The sequence below is a fragment of the Drosophila rhopaloa genome, unplaced genomic scaffold (genome assembly GCF_018152115.1).
Source record: "Drosophila rhopaloa isolate 14029-0021.01 unplaced genomic scaffold, ASM1815211v1 contig_155, whole genome shotgun sequence".
NCBI classification, from domain to species: Eukaryota; Metazoa; Arthropoda; class Insecta; order Diptera; family Drosophilidae; genus Drosophila; species Drosophila rhopaloa.
The window spans coordinates 3,085,788-3,102,820 of record NW_025335034.1 but is presented as its reverse complement, the minus strand read 5'-3'; the positions used below and the strand labels follow the sequence as shown (position 1 = coordinate 3,102,820).

At 41.5% G+C, this 17,033-nt stretch overlaps 8 protein-coding genes across 9 annotated transcripts; 5 read left to right on the top strand and 3 right to left on the bottom strand.

Moving 5' to 3' along the window:
• Positions 1-896: 896 nt before the first annotated feature.
• Positions 897-1,964, bottom strand: LOC108052754 (vesicle transport protein SEC20). The gene is made up of 2 exons (XM_017135227.2): positions 1,754-1,964; positions 897-1,700 (listed from the first exon to the last, which is right to left on the bottom strand). The coding sequence occupies exons 1-2, from the start codon at positions 1,832-1,834 to the stop codon at positions 1,098-1,100; spliced, it is 684 nt and encodes a 227-aa protein (XP_016990716.1). The 5' UTR covers positions 1,835-1,964; the 3' UTR covers positions 897-1,097.
• A 463-nt stretch (positions 1,965-2,427) lies between these two features.
• Positions 2,428-4,365, top strand: LOC123037264 (E3 ubiquitin-protein ligase complex slx8-rfp subunit slx8-like). The gene is made up of 4 exons (XM_044457193.1): positions 2,428-2,634; positions 2,697-3,090; positions 3,151-3,255; positions 3,540-4,365. The coding sequence occupies exons 1-4, from the start codon at positions 2,608-2,610 to the stop codon at positions 3,986-3,988; spliced, it is 975 nt and encodes a 324-aa protein (XP_044313128.1). The 5' UTR covers positions 2,428-2,607; the 3' UTR covers positions 3,989-4,365.
• LOC108052755 (E3 ubiquitin-protein ligase RNF4) lies at positions 4,298-5,711 on the top strand. Of its 2 annotated transcripts, none has more exons than XM_017135228.2 (3): positions 4,298-4,374; positions 4,435-4,577; positions 5,171-5,711. In XM_017135228.2, the coding sequence occupies exons 2-3, from the start codon at positions 4,508-4,510 to the stop codon at positions 5,617-5,619; spliced, it is 519 nt and encodes a 172-aa protein (XP_016990717.2). In that variant the 5' UTR covers positions 4,298-4,374; positions 4,435-4,507; the 3' UTR covers positions 5,620-5,711. The 2 variants fall into 2 exon arrangements, with proteins under 2 accessions (XP_016990717.2, XP_044313129.1); XM_044457194.1 differs by lacking the exon at positions 5,171-5,711 and adding an exon at positions 4,675-4,861.
• A 13-nt stretch (positions 5,712-5,724) lies between these two features.
• LOC108052753 (peroxisome biogenesis factor 10-like) lies at positions 5,725-7,189 on the top strand. Its single transcript, XM_017135226.2, has 5 exons — positions 5,725-6,006; positions 6,067-6,225; positions 6,278-6,538; positions 6,728-6,826; positions 6,889-7,189. The coding sequence occupies exons 2-5, from the start codon at positions 6,141-6,143 to the stop codon at positions 7,104-7,106; spliced, it is 663 nt and encodes a 220-aa protein (XP_016990715.1). The 5' UTR covers positions 5,725-6,006; positions 6,067-6,140; the 3' UTR covers positions 7,107-7,189.
• A 1,642-nt stretch (positions 7,190-8,831) lies between these two features.
• Positions 8,832-10,407, top strand: LOC108052761 (globin-1). The gene is made up of 3 exons (XM_017135236.2): positions 8,832-9,123; positions 9,186-9,393; positions 10,104-10,407. Exons 1-3 carry the CDS (start codon positions 8,906-8,908, stop codon positions 10,311-10,313), a joined length of 636 nt encoding a protein of 211 aa, XP_016990725.1. The 5' UTR covers positions 8,832-8,905; the 3' UTR covers positions 10,314-10,407.
• Positions 10,408-10,497: 90 nt separating this feature from the next.
• LOC108052762 lies at positions 10,498-17,009 on the top strand. The gene is made up of 3 exons (XM_017135237.2): positions 10,498-10,691; positions 10,744-10,948; positions 16,655-17,009. The coding sequence occupies exons 1-3, from the start codon at positions 10,498-10,500 to the stop codon at positions 16,820-16,822; spliced, it is 567 nt and encodes a 188-aa protein (XP_016990726.1). The 3' UTR covers positions 16,823-17,009.
• On the bottom strand, positions 11,667-13,662 carry LOC108052760 (tectonic). The gene has a single exon (XM_017135235.2). It carries the CDS (start codon positions 13,660-13,662, stop codon positions 11,695-11,697), a length of 1,968 nt encoding a protein of 655 aa, XP_016990724.2. The 3' UTR covers positions 11,667-11,694.
• Positions 13,647-14,970, bottom strand: LOC108052763 (B9 domain-containing protein 2). The gene is made up of 3 exons (XM_017135238.1): positions 14,763-14,970; positions 14,348-14,699; positions 13,647-13,758 (listed from the first exon to the last, which is right to left on the bottom strand). Exons 1-3 carry the CDS (start codon positions 14,848-14,850, stop codon positions 13,665-13,667), a joined length of 534 nt encoding a protein of 177 aa, XP_016990727.1. The 5' UTR covers positions 14,851-14,970; the 3' UTR covers positions 13,647-13,664.
• Positions 17,010-17,033: the final 24 nt, after the last annotated feature.

Sequence of the window (17,033 nt, the reverse complement as noted above, 5' to 3'; positions counted from 1 at the left end):
GCAGACCTTTCTATCAACATTGTTTAAGCCCAAGATGATTTGGACGTGCCAATACCTTTGAGAATACTGGATTCCGCACGGCTGATTATGATATACTATTGCTAACAAAAAGTTTTAGAACTACCCAAAAAAAAAAAAGTACAAATTATTATTTTATAGAAGTAAAATTAAATTAAAATCCCCTCATTCGATATACGTTCTTAGTGGCTATTTTATATATTATTTATATAGTTAATATACTTATTAGTTCTTCGAAAAAAAAATACACAAAATTAACAGATGTATGTATGAATTAAAAATTGCAAGGTCGAATGGTTTGTTCTTATCAACAGCCTTGTACCGAGGCACTCAAATCTGCTATCAGCTTCTCGGGCAAATCAAAATAGATTTGAGATTCCAATTACTTTCCCGCTTCGTGCAAGGTTGCGGATGTGTCATAAGTAGGCCAGCTTAATCCAATGCAAATCGTCTATGTTGTTATTCCGAATCTTAATCTTGGACAGAGTGGCCATGCGCAAGTCGATCTACTACGTGCTGCTGTGGCTTCTGGCACTAAACGGGCTTAGCTGCCAGTCTGGGTTTTACAAACTATTCCCGGGCTACAATTATCCACCTGCTTCTGCGCCCCCTTCCTATTCTGGCAACTACGATAGCGGCTACAGACCACATCATCAAGTTAGACAACGAGAGCCTAAGCGATCCTACAAACAAATCTGTCAAGTGGTTAACGCAAACGGATTCACTAACCCAGGCGGAGTACCCAAGTGTTTTTAGGCTAGATATGACTATATTTTACACAATAGTTTGTAAAGTTAATTTAAATATAAGGCATTCTTTTATATAATCAAATCTGAATTTACTATTTGAAAATTATATCAAATAAATATAACCTGGTGTCCTTATCAACCTGCACTGTATTTTATACGATTTAAACCACATTTACATACATGCTTACAACGTGAATAATTCACTAAATATTTTAAAGAGGAGCGGTGCTTACAAGTTACGGTCATGTGCTAAGCTTAAAATATCTAATTCCTAGGCAACAAAACCGACAATCTTAAGCTAGGCAGGGAAGGGGAGCGTCTCCCGGCGATCTAGAAGAGCCGCTTCTGGACGATGTAAAAGACACAGGCGAGGAACAAGCAGAAGGCGAAGAAGAGCAGCATCTTGTCGGTGCACTCGCGTCGTCCGTACTTCTTGAGCAGCTTGCCGGACATAGTTATGCTACCGGCCGTGTTCTGCAACTCGTCGCTGGTAGCCTCCACGTTCTGGGACGAGGCCACCAGCGTCTCCAGAGTGACAGCACTCTTCTGGGTGGTCTCCGACAGATGCCGGGATATGGCCAGCATCTTCTCCGTAACATCGTTCTCCTGGGATACCAGGCTGCCCTGGTTGTGACGTGCCCGCGCCGTCGATCGCTGGCGCAGCTCGCTCTCGCCGGTAATGGCCATCAGCTCCTCGCGGTTGGCCTTCTCGATCTCGAGCATCGTGGATACGTTGGCTTTTCGGAAGGCCTGCAGTGTTTTTGAGAACTGGTCGCGGTGGGTGTCCACCTCCTTGGTCAGCGCCGCGTCTGCCGTGTCCCGAGCCCAGTCGTCCAGGCGTTCGATGCTTCTCCTGATAGCCGACAGCTTAGAGCGTCCCGCTTCGTTCAGCTCCTCCAGTTCGGCGATTGAGGTGCGACTGTTCAGGATGTCCTGGAATGGAGAGCTCGGAATTTAGATTCTCTTTTCTGCGGTTGAACGCTCACCTGTATGATCGCCTTGGCCTGCAGGTTGTTGTCGATCAGGTCCTGCCGGATGGCCTGCAGCGTGAACGTGTCCTTGTCCATGGTACCAGGGAATTGTATTTGTTTTGTTTAAAAAAAACAATTGATATTCCTTGGCTCTGGTGACGTGCCGAGCATTGACCAACACTAGCGCGACACGGTTAATATCGATTTCGGCTAAAAACTATCGAATTAAAATTAAGTTAGGCATGCTTTACACTGCAACGAGTTTAGCATAGGAAATTGGTGATAGGCAAAAGTGGCACGATAGCTGTTGTATTTAGAAAAGTTTAATATCGATTTCTTAACCCAATTATCCTGTTCACTTTGGCCTTACTATATAACTCGAGTTGCGAAAAGCTGTTACGTGTATTGACTTTTATTTGAATGGCACTCAATTGTTGTTATCAGTCAGCCATATATTGCCCGCCGTTTTAAATTTAGCTGAAAACTGCTGTGCTGATTGTAACGGTTTTTGAAAGTTGGCCACCGAAGTCCACATATCTCAGATCTATTAATATTTTTTTTGTATTAAGTTACTTCCAGTCCGCGGAGGAGAAAGATTTTTTTGGCCTCCGCGTATATAAAAACCGATTAATAAATCCAAAGGATAAACACAAGGAAAAACACTGCGCCTATCGATACATTATTGTTTTTACCGGCATTGATTTCAAGTTCCATCCCTAAATCAGCGTTCTGGCCGCGTAAATTGTGCAGAAAATTGGCCACTATTTTGATAATCCCAAAACAGATGACATAAATCTAGTAACATCTGCTTTTTTTTTTATCATTTTGAAGCTACTTTACCAATTTTCTGTGCAGTTTTATTTTGAAGAATGTCAGATCGAGTTTTAAGCTCATTAGTAAGTCATTTCCCAGTCCTTCAATGAGGTTATTTACATATAAACTTTTTTCTATTTAATAGGACTCAAGCGCAGAATTTTCACTATATGCGACGATCAGCGAAGCAACCAGCGTCGGCTCTATCTCTAATTCTACCGCCAGCTCTGCTTCCAATTCTATCTTTATCTCTGGCTTCGATTCTACAGCCGACTCTATCTCGAATTCTATCGCAGGCTCTGTCTCTAATTCTTCAGTAGGCGCTGCTTCCAATTCTAGCGCCAGCTCTGGCTTCAATTCTAGCTCCATCTCAGTATCCTCGGACAACGATATTAGCGTGCACATATCGGGGCTATATAATATGAGCCACGATGAATCCCCTTCTCCGTCGAATTTGTCCGTCTCGATTGACGATGTACCTTCGCAGCTTAGAGAACTCTCCGCCAATGTGACCCAGATGGAAGCCGAATTGGATAGCAGTAGGTCAACGTTGGCCCCTAGTGCTTAAAACACATCCCTAACATTAATTTCTATTTAAGTCAATCGGTATTGCGAGGAGGTTGTGGCCCAGATGGGCAATAGCAACACACCCACGTCTACCTCAACGCCAACAATAGTGCGTGGTAACCGCCGCAGAAATGACGGTAAGTGCAAGTCAAGTCCAAACCATATCCTGGTTTTCACGCTTTAATTCAATATAATAATTTTAGTATATCAAAAGTGTTTTATTATCAGTATTATTTACGCAAAAGTTTAAATTTTGTACACTTATCTTTGGTAGTTGCGGTTACCTATTTTAGTGAAAATGTCCCAAAACAAAAAAAAATTTCATACTTTTGGTACGAGTTAGATAGTTAAACTATTTATATTTCTAAAACATTTAAACTTAAAACTTCAGTCTAACAAACACTCATTCCTGTGTTTTTAGTAAGTCCAGTGGAAGTGATAGATCTTTCCCATCTGGAGTTTATACCGCCGTTGCGATCCGCCCGGAATCGTGTTCCCGACGCTGTCATTGACTTGTGCACTCCAGATGGACCAAGAAGTCGTCCAGTGAACATCACGTCCGACATTTCATATAGCGCTCCTAGTCGTCGCCGCACCTTTAATCAGTCCACCGCAACTCCTCTAGTAGTGGATGTCGACGATGTGTCGCCACCCAAACGCATCCAACGCGATCTCGAGCTGTCCCAAAAGGAGGACTCCTACAAGTGTCCGGTCTGCATGGACAGTGTGACCAAGCGCGAGCCGGTGTCAACCAAATGTGGACACGTTTTCTGCCGGGAATGCATCCAAACTGCCATAAGCTCGACGCACAAGTGCCCGATGTGTAACAAAAAGCTAACAGCGCGTCAATATTTTCGCATTTATTTGTAAGATACTTATTTTATGTTGGAATCGCTCTGTGAGCCCTTTGAATTTCCTATCATTGTATGTAATATTATGTAAAGTTTGATTGAAAAAAATGTTTAAGACGGCAAAGAAGGTCAGCTCTTGTGATTTATATACTAGGTTTTTTTGATTAATTTTCTCAAAAATAGAAACGTAATAATATGTAAGATTACAAAAATAAAGTCTTTCACAAATGAATCGAACCATTATAAGATGAAAAGTGTATAAGTTGAATTTTAGGCGGACCTATCGCCTGTTTGCTTTAAATGAAGAAATTATATGATTTGTTTTTAAACCATATTTAATAAAATAAATATTCGTTAATAAAATTGTCACATCTACAAATAATGTAGGGTTCATACCTAAAAATGGTAAGCTGTTTATTTTTGAACTATTTATTGTTGGTAACTCTTCCTTTTCTATTGTGACAGACGTCAGATGTAACCTTATTGGACCTCAGAATTTCACAAGCAGAGGACCGAGAAGCATATAATTAAAAAAAATATGAGTGAAAACCGGAAGGACGATTCACAGCAAGGGGCTGGCTCCAACCAGGAGACTGCCGAAGTTGCAGGTACCGTGGGTGCTATAAATACCCAGCTCTACTTCCAATTTTATCTTCATTTTTGGCTTGGATTCTACAGCCGATTCTATCTCTAATTCTATCGCAGGCTCTGTCTCTAATTCTTCAGTAGGCGCTGCTTCCAATTCTAGCTCCAGCTCAGTATCCTCCGTCTCGATTGACGATGTACCTTCGCAGCTTAGAGAACTCTCCGCCAATGGGCGCTAGTGCTTAAAACACATCTCTAACATTAATTTCTATTTAAGACAATTGCGAGAAGTTTGTGGCCCAGATGGGCAATAGCAACACACCCACGTCTACCTCAACGGTAACAATATCGCGTGGTAACCGCAAGTCAAGTCCAAACCATATCCTGGTTTTCACGCTTTAATTCAATATAATAATTTTAGTATATCAAAAGTGTTTTATTATTAGTATTATTTACGCAAAAGTTTAAATTTTGTACACTTATTTTTGGTAGTTGCGGTTACCTATTTTAGTGAAAATGTCATACTAATGGTACGAGTTAGACAGATAGTTAAAATATTTATATTTCTAAAACATTTAAACTTAAACCTAACAAACACTCATTTCTGTGTTTTTAGTAAGTCCAGTGGAAATGATAGATCTGTCCCATCTGGAGTTTATACCGCCGTTGCGATCCGGCCGGAATCGTGCTCCCGACGCTGTCATTGACTTGTGCACTCCAGATGGACCAAGAAGTCGTCCAGTGAACATCACGTCCGACATTTCATATAGCGCTCCTAGTCGTCGCCGCACCTTTAATCAGTCCACCGCAACTCCTCTAGTAGTGGATGTCGACGATGTGTCGCCACCCAAACGCATCCAACGCGATCTCGAGCTGTCCCAGAAGGAGGACTCCTACAAGTGTCCGGTCTGCATGGACAGTGTGACCAAGCGCGAGCCGGTGACAACCAAATGTGGACACGTTTTCTGCCGGGAATGCATCCAAACTGCCATAAGCTCGATGCAGAAGTGCCCGTTGTGTAACAAAAAGCTAACAACGCATCAATATTCTCGCATTTATTTGTAAGATCCTTGTTTTATGTTGGAATCGCTCTGTGAGCCCTATAAATTTTCTTTCATTGTATGTAATATTATATAAAGTTTGATCGAAAAAAAATGTTAAAGACGGCAAAGAAGGTCAGCTCTTATGATTTATATACTATGTTTTTTTGATATTTTTCTCAAAAAAAGAAACGTTATAATATGTAAAATTACAAAAATAAAGTCTTTCACAAATGAATCGAACCATTATAAGGTGAAAAGTATATAAGGTGAATTTTAGTCGGACCTATCGCCTGTTTGCTTTAAATGAAGAAATTATATGATTTGTTTTTTAAACCATATTTAATAATGTAAATATTCGTTAATAAAATTGTCACATCTACAAATAATGTAGGGTTCATACCTAAAAATGGTAAGCTGTTTATTTTTGAACTATTTATTGTTGGTAACTCTTCCTTTTCTATTGTGACAGACGTCAGATGTAACCTTATTGGACCTCAGAATTTCACAAGCAGAGGACCGAGAAGCATATAATTAAAAAAAAATATGAGTGAAAACCGGAAGGACGATTCACAGCAAGGGGCTGGATTAATTCCACTTGGCTCCAACCAGGAGACTGCCGAAGTTGCAGGTACCGTGGGTGTTATAAATATAATTAAAAACTTACATCTCAATTTTTTTAGCTGAGCCGGAAACTCCGTCCGAGTACTCGGAGAATGGCTCGGACGCTTCTGTAGATGTCGGATGCTCCATGTGTGAAATTTGCGGTGCTCATATCGCCGAATCATTGGAATTGGGCCATTTGCGCAATCGCAGCGATCACCTATTATTGCCCAATGAGCCTTCTGATCATCAGCAGTCTACGCCTTCTGTTGAGGTCAACATCAACATCAGCATATCTGTGTCGCCAGCCCGTGGAGCACCAATTACAATAGGAACTGCTGGTGGGTACTACAGAAAGATTGTCTGAGAATATCTACATAGATACAAAGTTAAATGTGTATAAGATCATAATTAGATTAAATTGCGTAATTTCTTGTTGTTATATTTCTGCTTTGATTTATAAAAAGTTTAATAACTGAGTGGTCAGAATATAAAATAGTAGATTTTGATTATTATTTTTTGTTTTTCAGGTGGTCAGTTGACCGTTAGTCAAACACCCATTTCTTGCAGCGTGTTCAATGGCCATTCAACCAACGTCTGTGTTCAGATTCAGCCCAGTGGTTTTGCTGGTGGGTTCAGTTTTGAAATGTCTAAAATTGTTGTTATTTTAATGTTCTATCTTTTTGTTTAGCTGATCCAGAACATTCAACCAGCTCCAATGAGCTCGTTTGCTCAGAAAGTCTACTGCGTTGTCCCATTTGCCTCCGCTCGGCGAACAATCCGCGGGCCACCAGTTGTGGCCACGTCTTTTGCGCCTCGTGTCTGCATCGCGCCCTTGGCATCCGTTCCATTTGCCCCGTTTGCGGTGTGCCCCAGGAATACCGCAATTCCCTACAAATCTTTCCATGAATCTTTTGTTATATAGATTTATTGTGAATAAACTTGGAAACCCTAGGGATTTCTAGATATGGCTTTGAGTATGGCTTTGAGTATGGCTTTGAGTATGGCTTTGAGTATGGCTTTGAGTATGGCTTTGAGTATGGCTTTGAGTATGGCTTTGAGTAAGTGCATGGCTGAACATGAAGGAACTCGCGAAAGGACTAATTAGATTACAGCTTTGGTTACGTTATCGCTTCATGCCACCTTAATATATACTATTCTTAAAACCATTTTTATACCCGTTACTCGTAGAGTAAAAGGGTATATTGTATTCGTGCAAAATTATTTAACAGGTAGAAGGAAGCGTTTCCGACCCTATAAAGTATATATATTCTTGTTCAGGATCACTAGCCGAGTCGATCTAGCCATGTCCGTCTGTCCGTCTGTCTGTCCGTCTGTCTGTCCGTCTGTCTGTCCGTCTGTCTGTCCGCCTGTCTGTCCGTCTGTCTGTCTGTCCGTCTGTCTGTCCGTCTGTCTGTCCGTCCGTATGAACGCTGAGATCTCGGAAACTATAAAAGCTAGAATTTTGGCATTTTGAATGTAGATTTTAGGAGTTCCTACGCAGCGCAAGTTTGTTTCAAAATGGTGCCACGCCCCCTCTGACGCCCACAAGCCACAAGCTGTGGCCACAGTTTTGATGATATTATGCAAATTTTAATTGATATGTATTTGTTTCGTCAATAAATATCGATTGGCCTAATAAAAGTTTGCCACGCCCACTCTAACGCCCAAAAACCCATTAAACGCTTAAGCCTGGCTAGCGCCTACATTTCCGCCTTTCATGGCGCCATCTAACGGATGACTTTGGAACAGCTGGCCAAGGTGCTCAACAGAGTCAACGTTAATTTTCGATAAGGATTTCTATTGAAGGAAATTGCGATGGTTTTCATTTGTCAATACCGAACTATATCCCAAGAACTATGCAAATCAAATCTAGTTAGCCAAATTGGAGGTCTGAGTCAAACAATGGCGTATGTGTGTATGTATGTAAGCATATACATATGTATGTATTTACATTGTACACAGTTGCAATTGCCCGGCAAAGATAACTCTTTTCAAAGAAAGCTATTCGCTATACCCGTTACTCGTGTTGAGCAAACATTTATACTTTAATATACATAATACTATTTAAGAATGTATGTGTTTAGCCTATATAAGTATGTATGTTTAATATTCTAGTCAATGTATTGCACTCAAAAACATAAACATGAACACAGCTACTGGTGCAGGACAAAAGCTGCCTGCGCTAAAGCAGCGCTGGTGCTGATGCTCGTGCTGTAAAGCTGCCAGCACTAAGAGATCGCCGAATTCAAATTGATAATTTGAACTTTTTGTCCTTTTTTCCTGTGGTCACTATAATTCACATTATGTTAAAAATAAAAAACAAAAAAAAAACACAAGAAGGCATATTTATATTAAGCTACGACTATAGCGTTCTCTCTTGTTAAAACTAAAATACTACCAAATTAATGCTTGACGAAGACACAATTTCTAACGGTTAAAATAAAGTGGGTGTGTATCTCAATTTCTAGGGATTAATTGTCCTGGCCCACAGTTTGTAATGGTCTAATGGGGTCTTAAACTAACGAATTAAATTATCTATCAGTATTTTTCAATGAAAAGTCCATTTAAATGATTTCTAGTTCTGATCTTTCGAAACAATGTTTAGATCCCAGTAAGCTGTACAACCATCCCAAATGTTCTGAATGGCGTTGGAAACTTAAAACTTAATCGAAAGGCGTACAAAGATAGAGGAAACACAAAGCAAAATGAGCCAAACTAGCCAAGCTGCTCAGTCGGAGGGAAGTGGTGGGGAGCCGCAGCGCCATGTGGATCTTCCGGTTTATCCGAAGCCGCTGCCAGAACGGGACATAAGCTACAGACCCGATGAAAACCAGTTCACAACGGTGGAGAAGGCTTCTCTGCGCAACGCCTGGCGTTTCATTGAGCCATTCCAGCGCCGATTTGGCAAGGACAATTTCTACAGGTAGCACTTACTGATCAAAGTCACATGTCCCAACTTACGCACAACCCGTGTGTTTGGATCAGCTTCCTGACCCAGCACGAGGACCTAATCAACTTCTTTAGGCGAGACGGCAAAATCAACCTGAGCAAGCTTCATGGTCACTCGCTTGCAATGATGAGGCTGATGTCGAGGCTGGTCCAAACATTGGATAACAATTTGGATTTTCGCTTGGCCTTGGACGAAAGTCTTCCCACACATCTGAAGAACGGCATCGAACCCGACTACATGAGGGTGAGTGGCACAAAGCCCCGATTTGTGTGGACACAAATTCACTTCTTGGGAGGTAATAAACCAGAGCTCAAAACTTTTTTCAAACTAATCAGTTTTTAAGGTTTTAAATTATAAAATGAACCATAAAATAAAAGAGATTTCTGTTTCTCTTTATCGAATGGTTAATATATTAACAAAAACACCTCTTAACGAGGTAAAAAGATCGTGACGATCGCACTTACAACATACAAAATAGTTGATATCATATTTTTTACGAAAAATCTTTAAATAAATACGATTACATAAATAAACTTTTTAAAATATTCTCCTTCGTCCCGTTTGTTTACAGAATTTAAGCTTTTTGTCCACATAGGCATTTTTTATTGAAGAAGGCCATTTTGCCCCAAATTAAATTAGTATTTTACACACTATTTCTTCTAAACCAATTGGTTTCCTTAAAGTCTTGGTATGCAATCCCCTTGGTTAAAGCGATACCTTTCGATAGGTATATCACTCGTTCCGATCGAACCAATACAGCATTATTCTAAAAGTGTGACTCGTCATAACGTCAACTTCCTTACGCCAAACCTTACAGAAATTTTTCGACAATTGTCTTAAAATAGAAAAATGTAAAATAAAATTCTAATAAAATGTATTTCCTTGATTCCTCAATAATAAATAAAATTCTAATAAAATGTATTTCCTTGATTCCCCAATTATAAATTGACTAGATGCTGGCCACTGCCCTAAAGAGATACATTCTTCAGTCCTCTGTGATTGAAAATCATAACTCCTGTACACTAACAAACGCCCTGACCCGATTGGTGCAGATCGTCGGGGAGTATGCCCTTGTGGATGTGGCCAGAAAACGTGCCATGTCGACTGCCCTCAGGACCACTTTTGACGATTCCGGAAATCGCATCACGAAGATTGTTACCTGATAGAAATATTCCCAATCCCCTAGTATGCTATGGAAAAGGTTGCGGAACGTGAAATGAAAATTAAATTGTAAATTTATTTTATTAGCTTACCATACACTTGTTGTGCTCCTTATTTATGTTTGGTTAACGTTTTTTTTTTGTATGACTCCACCACACATATCAAGAAAATAATCGAAATTTCAGAATGAGCAACGAAAGAATTACGAAGCAGCTCTCCAGTATAGCAAGCCTTATCTACCCGAAGCGGATACCGCGGTTAAAAGTTGGTCCTGTTAAGGACGACTTGGGATTCACGCTCAGCGAAAGATTGGCCCTCAGGCAGGCATGGAATTTGATCAAACCCTTTGAGCGGCGCTATGGACAGGATGTGTTCTACAGGTAACACGTTTATCATTGTATCGTGGTAATGTAAAAAACAAATATTCGATAGCTTCTTAAATGAGTACTATTGGGGCATTCATAAGTTCAAGGTTGGAGGTGACCTCAACCTGAGGGCCCTGCACATGCATGCGGTGATGTTTATCCACTTTTTTGGGCTCCTAATCGATGAAGAGAACCCAGTAATGTTTCAGCTGATGATTACTGAAAACAACTTAACCCACAGCCGCTGCAAAGTGGGATCCGCTTATATTGGGGTGAGTTATATTCTGGGAAAATGTTCTAGGACGTGACTCACAGCCAATTGTGTAAGACGAAAGTGTACATATTTTCAAAACAAACAATGTTTCACATTGAAGATGAATATGTTTTCTTATAATTTGTCATCACATTAATATTATTTTTACTTGGAATTGTGTTAATAGAGTGCAATGGCTTGCAACAAAAGTTATAAGTGTTAAATATTACCAAAAATATATTTTCTAATTATTCTTCTTTTCTATAAAAATGTTCAGCTAGGAGAATGTATGGATTCAATCCCTTTCTTCAACAGCCTATAATAATCCAATCCGATAAATCATATATATTTGGATAAAGAATATAAATCAAATTTTTCAAACTCATCCACTGTAAGAAACCAAGAACATGAGGTTAATAAAAAATGTCTAAACTACCATATTGATATCTAATTAAGTGCTTAGTGTTAGTAATGCAAGCCGAAAATGTTCACAGGTTAAATTTTCCATTCCGTCTAAAATCGTTCCTAAAATGTTGACTTTCGTTCCTTTTAACCACGAATTGTGATTAAATTGGCGAAAAGAAAAAATTGCAAATTAGGGCATTTAAAAGAAAAAACCAACTGATTACCAACTATTTACCAACTGATTAGGAGCAAATTGACGAACAATTTCAGATAGAAAGTTTTTTAGGAACCGAATTTTACACAGATTCAGCATGGGTGTCTTTTATTTTACAAATCGTCTTATTTGCATTATTTTTCAGCCTAGAGCCCAGATCCAGCGATCCCCAGATAAAACCCCCAGATTGCAGGTAGCAGTGCATATAGAGCCACTCCGGCTGACCCACTCGTGGCCTTGCCCTGCAGCCTGTAGAACATGACAGAGATGCCCAGGGGAAGGGCCACCTCCAGTTGGCTGTCGAACTCCAGGTCGTGCCGCTGGCCCAAAACGAGGCGGCTGCTCTGCAGGACCCGCTGATGAGGGGCTCTGCCCTCCAGCAAGGCCAGATCTGCCACGTGGAACTCGTAGGCAACGCTTAGGAATATGTTCCGACAGCTTAGGCTCTGCGTTGCCTCGTTGAAGACTGCCAGCACTGGTGGCGGCATCTCATTGGGGTTCTCCGGGTATCGCAGTTGCAGGGGCAACCACTTGCCCCGCTCGGGTCTGCCCAGCTGCGAGACGAACACCTTGCCGACGTCATCCAGGTGGCCGCCATCGTGGGGCAACAGCTGGCTCCAGATCTGGGCCTGCAGACCCTGGCAGTACTCGGTGTGGTTGGCGTCCTTCTGGAGCAGGGGCGCCGCTTGGTGCAGCTGACACCGGGTGAGGAGGTCCACGCCGAAGCGCAGAACCTTCTTGTGGTCCAGTGAGCGTTGGCAGCCGCTTCCTGGAAGTTTCCGAGGAGGCAGGGGAAGCCAGTGAAAATCCCCGAGATTTCGGTTAGCACTAAAATAGCTCAATTGCCGTTCGTCTTCGCTGTTGTTCTGTGGCAACATGCTGGAGAGGATCAGGGGGGAGCCAGGCAGGTATCCCAGTGGACCCGAAGTGGGCTTGGCCAGCGAAGCGTTTACGGTGATGAACCTAACTATGCAGTGCAGCCATAGTGAGTCGTTGTCATCGCCTGCCACGTTTTCCTCCTCCAACAAAATCTTCGCCTCTAGAATATTTGTGAAATTGTGAATTAGAATAAGTTCAACTTTGTCCACTATAATATCCAGTTGGGTGTCGTTTCCTCGCTCCAAACAATGGAATGCCATATCGTCTCCTCTCTGACAGACCTGTATGGCCAGTCCCTCCACTTCCTGTTCCTCTGGATCGCGGGGCTTGCCCAGTAGTTGGTATGTGGAAGTTAGATTCAGCATGCCCCAGAGGGTCTCCTGCAGCTGGGAGGAGTCCTTCATCTTGCAGCGGCTCCTGATGGGCTGCAGATGCATAATCGATTGCTTCAGCTGACAATGGGAGCTCTCGTAGGCGGCAGGCAACTCGAAAGTGGTCAATTGTCTGGACTCGGCCTGCCACAATTGCAAAGGCTGTCCGAACTTGTAGTAGGATGATGGGGATGTCCGAGACTGTCCGGAGTCCGATTCATAGGCTTCCAAGTAGTCCGTCCATTTGTAACGCTGCGAACTATCGAAATTCGTGTTCTGCGGTCGAATCCTGGCCGGCTTTGTATTGCTTCGGAAAACGCACAGCCACCCGTCGTTGATCTGACAGGAGGGTAAGCCATGGGTGTACTGGAAGTCCTCCAATCGGGATTGCAGCTGCGGGAAGGAGGAACCGGACATGCAGTTGAACACCTGAAGAGTCTCGGGAGGGCAGTCGGAGTCACAGCAGCAGTTGAGATCACATGCGTCTGGTTGCAGATCGCAGGAGCAGTAGTCGAGATTATGGGTATTCCTGGGTATCGGCAAAGTGTCAGTCGCATCTGTGGCATTCAAAAGCTGAGCTTCCGCTGGAGGAGTCGGCGAAGTGGTTGGTGGTGCTGCTGTGACCCGGGGTTTCTGTTGCATTCGCGGTGGAAATGTGTTTCCTGAAGTGCTGGCCACGTCCGGCAATGGGCTAATAGAGCTGCTGGCTCCACTGCTCGAAGAAGCAGTAGTAGCTGGGGATTCCGTGGTAGTGGGCGGGATCGGTGATTCAGTGCTATTGTAGTTGTGCGAAATTCCTATCTTAATGGAACATGTCTGGTGAGTGGCCAGTAACAGCACGGGTAGAAGCCAAAGCCCACGCATGACTACTTGAACTCCACTCCGTATTCCTCGAACTTTCTAAAAATTAGATTCAGTTCTACGATGACTTTTCCCGAACTCAGGGTTTGCAGCTTGTAACTAAAAGAAAAAGAAAAATACCTTTAGGAAGTAAAACCAAGCCTACATTTGCTGGTTTCAGAAAGTCCCTTTGCCCCTTTAAAAATTAGGGTGCCAAAGAAAAACTTTTCTGCTCTTAAATAACCTGTGATCTCAACATTTGGCTTTCTGATCAATAATATTTACTTTACAGTCTTTCTTTTCTCTCATTAAAAAGAAACCATTAACTACACTGTAAAAGACAAGAAATTTACCAGAATGCGATTTAATAGATTTCGTTGGCAATATAGGCAAACAAAATTGTTCAATCTAAATTCAACAAAAATATTTATTTCCAATAAAACAACTTTTGCCTTGGAGGGTGGTACATTGACTCTACTGCGCGATAACCAGCACATCACAGTTTTTAAAAATTTTAAAAATAAAAATCGGCTTGCCTTTTTTTGAGGTTCATAATTGAATGAAAAATTCATTTTCCCACAATTGATTGGGAATTTTGGTGACAGATTTTAATTCACCAAGCCCATGACAAATAAAATGCTTTTTATTTTGATCAGTGGTTTGACCCTTTCTCGTATGCTGCCTTTCAAATGCACTGCAGTGAACTTACCGCTCAACTCCCGAGTATAGTAGATCCGTCTTGCTGAGGGCCGCTCCCCCGCCTCCGAAGCGCTCCCGGAGCGACTGCCACAGGCCGTTGGGCGCAACCTTCCAGGTGCTGATCTCCAGGCGATGCGATCCGGGAGTGGAAGGGACGTGGACGAAGCCGTAGCCGACGGGCCAGGACTGCTGCAGGACGTTCACGGCGTACACCTCCACCAGCAGACGGGGCCAGCCTTGGACGGAGGCGGAGCTCAGGTGGACGTCCAGGGGCTGGGCGAAGTCCGAGCAGTGCTGCAGGCGGTGCGATGCCACGGGACTCTGACCCTGCACCTCGCCCTGGACCAAGCGCCAGGCGTTTCCTGCGGAGGAGAGGACACTCGGGTTTTTGGACTCGGCAGGTGCATTCGCCACGTCGGACTTACCGCTCTGCAGGCTCCACTTGCAGTACAGGTGCGGCTCGGCAAAGTCAACTGCTTTCGATATCTGTCCAATTATGTGCACCTCCGCCATCAATTCATTGATCTCTTTTTTAATAACCTGTTTCTCATTAATCGGCGTATTTCCCGTTTGATTATGGCTTTTATGTCCACTCAAGTGTCAGTCAGCCTGCAGTTTTCGGTTTTCGGTTAGTTGTTTTGGCAGTTGGCCGTTGTCAAAGTAACAAACAATAGGGCGCGTGCTGTCAATTCAGGTGGAACGGCAAAGGAACTGGTTCGTATTTTTGGAACAAGCGTTTCGACCCTGTTACTAGGGGAAGTATTGGAGAAATATATTTTTATAAATTCAATATTCCTCAAAAAATTGTTGTTTTTGATTTTCATTTAATAAATCTGAACAAAAGTTATTTTCAAAAGTCATTAATAGCTTTTTTCAATGCTTCAGAAATGGACTTCTAAAACTTTGCCATCTCAGGGTTTCTGAATTTGATAAAATTCGAAATACAATTTTTTTAAATAAAAGTTTTCTAAATAATAGTTTTCCAAATACAAGTTTTCACCAACAAATAAAAGAATTTTAAAAATCCCACAAAAACTTGACCTTGCAACCCATTTTCTTGACTTTAATTTTTAAATTAGGATGCCCAACCAGTTTTATTACTTTTATTCGGTTAAGATGGTGACCGAAACAGAAACTGGAACTGAAAGCATTGTTTTGCCTTATCGAAAGCATACAAGAGCCCTGGTTATAAGTTTTTCAGTACGGTTTTGACATCTACGCCCAATAACAAGCCTCTACGAGGTCTCTAAAGAGTTTTGCGATTTTTGGGCGTTATCTAGTCTTCACCTGTTTTTTACTTTTCAACGAAAACAATATACCCTTTTAATCTACCAGAAACGGTTATTAAAGGGTACTATCACCAAATTCGATATTATAGTACCATGAATTTAAAATAAACGTTTCAATGACTGTTATTAAGAGTCTTCGTTCAGTTCAAGACGGTCAAAGATGTATGATAAGTAATGACAACAAGAATTTAACCATGCATCATGTTTATACAAAAACGAGTTGGAAGAAAATGTAATCATTTATGTAGATTAAAAAAAGTATTAATAAAATGATTCAGAGAATATGACAGCACAGCCTTTGGAGCTTAAAAGATAGTTTTATCTGTTGGTGAGTAATTGTTTACATATTTAAGACGATTTTATAAAATAAAATTTCGGCAGCATTTTTTCAGAATTAATTAATTGAAATAAAGTATGGCATTTTATGTTAAAAATAAAAAATTGATTTTTGATATATATAATTTTTTTTACTTCCAGTTCATTCAGTAGACAAATAGATGTCCTTTCTGATCCAGTTGAATCATTTTAATAAATAGGTGTAAAAATAATAGTTTTTCATTGACGTCACTACACAACAATAAAAAAAAATCTCTCAAAACATTGGTCCTTATTTATCAGTCCATAAAAAATAGTAAAAACTTAAATAAATTTTAAATAAAGACGGAAGGGAGTCGCTTAAAACCTAAACAAGTCGACAAGGCTGTTGAAGCTAGCAATTTCTTTGCAAATTCAAATATTTAGTTGCGGGTTATGGACTTTTGACCCTTTTACAAAAATGGGATTAAGTGTCACTGGGTTTCACCTTAACATACTTTATTTTGACTACTATGCTATTTTTGTGGTTTTCATATATGTTACTGCTGCACACAGCAAGTAATTCAAATCCTACACTATTAAAAAACTATATATTTTCCACATATAATCGCTTTTCCCAGCTCTTTTCTGCACAATGTACGATTGTCTATTTTATTCTATTTAAAATATCCAAATAATGATTGATATTTATTTATTTATGTTGCATCCTTTAGGATCTGGCCCAAGCCCTGGTGGACTTTGTGCTGAAGGTGTTCCATAAGGTCAGCTCCCCGTCGCTGGAACGGGGCCTGAGGAAAATCGTCGATAAGTTCCAAGGCTACCAGGACCACCAGACGGTTACCACCGCTTACAATCGCCTGAGCAAGGTCAGAATTAACTAGACGCTTACTGGAATCCTGAGTAATCACTTCCCGATCCGTACATTTATGATGAGCGTTGAGGGTTACGAAGCTCCCAGTGGAAATCCAGTGCATGAATCGAACTTATATCGGGCTGCCTCTGCCACTGCGATATCAGCCTCTAGTATCAGCCTCTGTCGCAGTCGCAGTCGCAGTCGCAGTCGCCGTCGCAGTCGCCGTCGCAGTCGCCGCT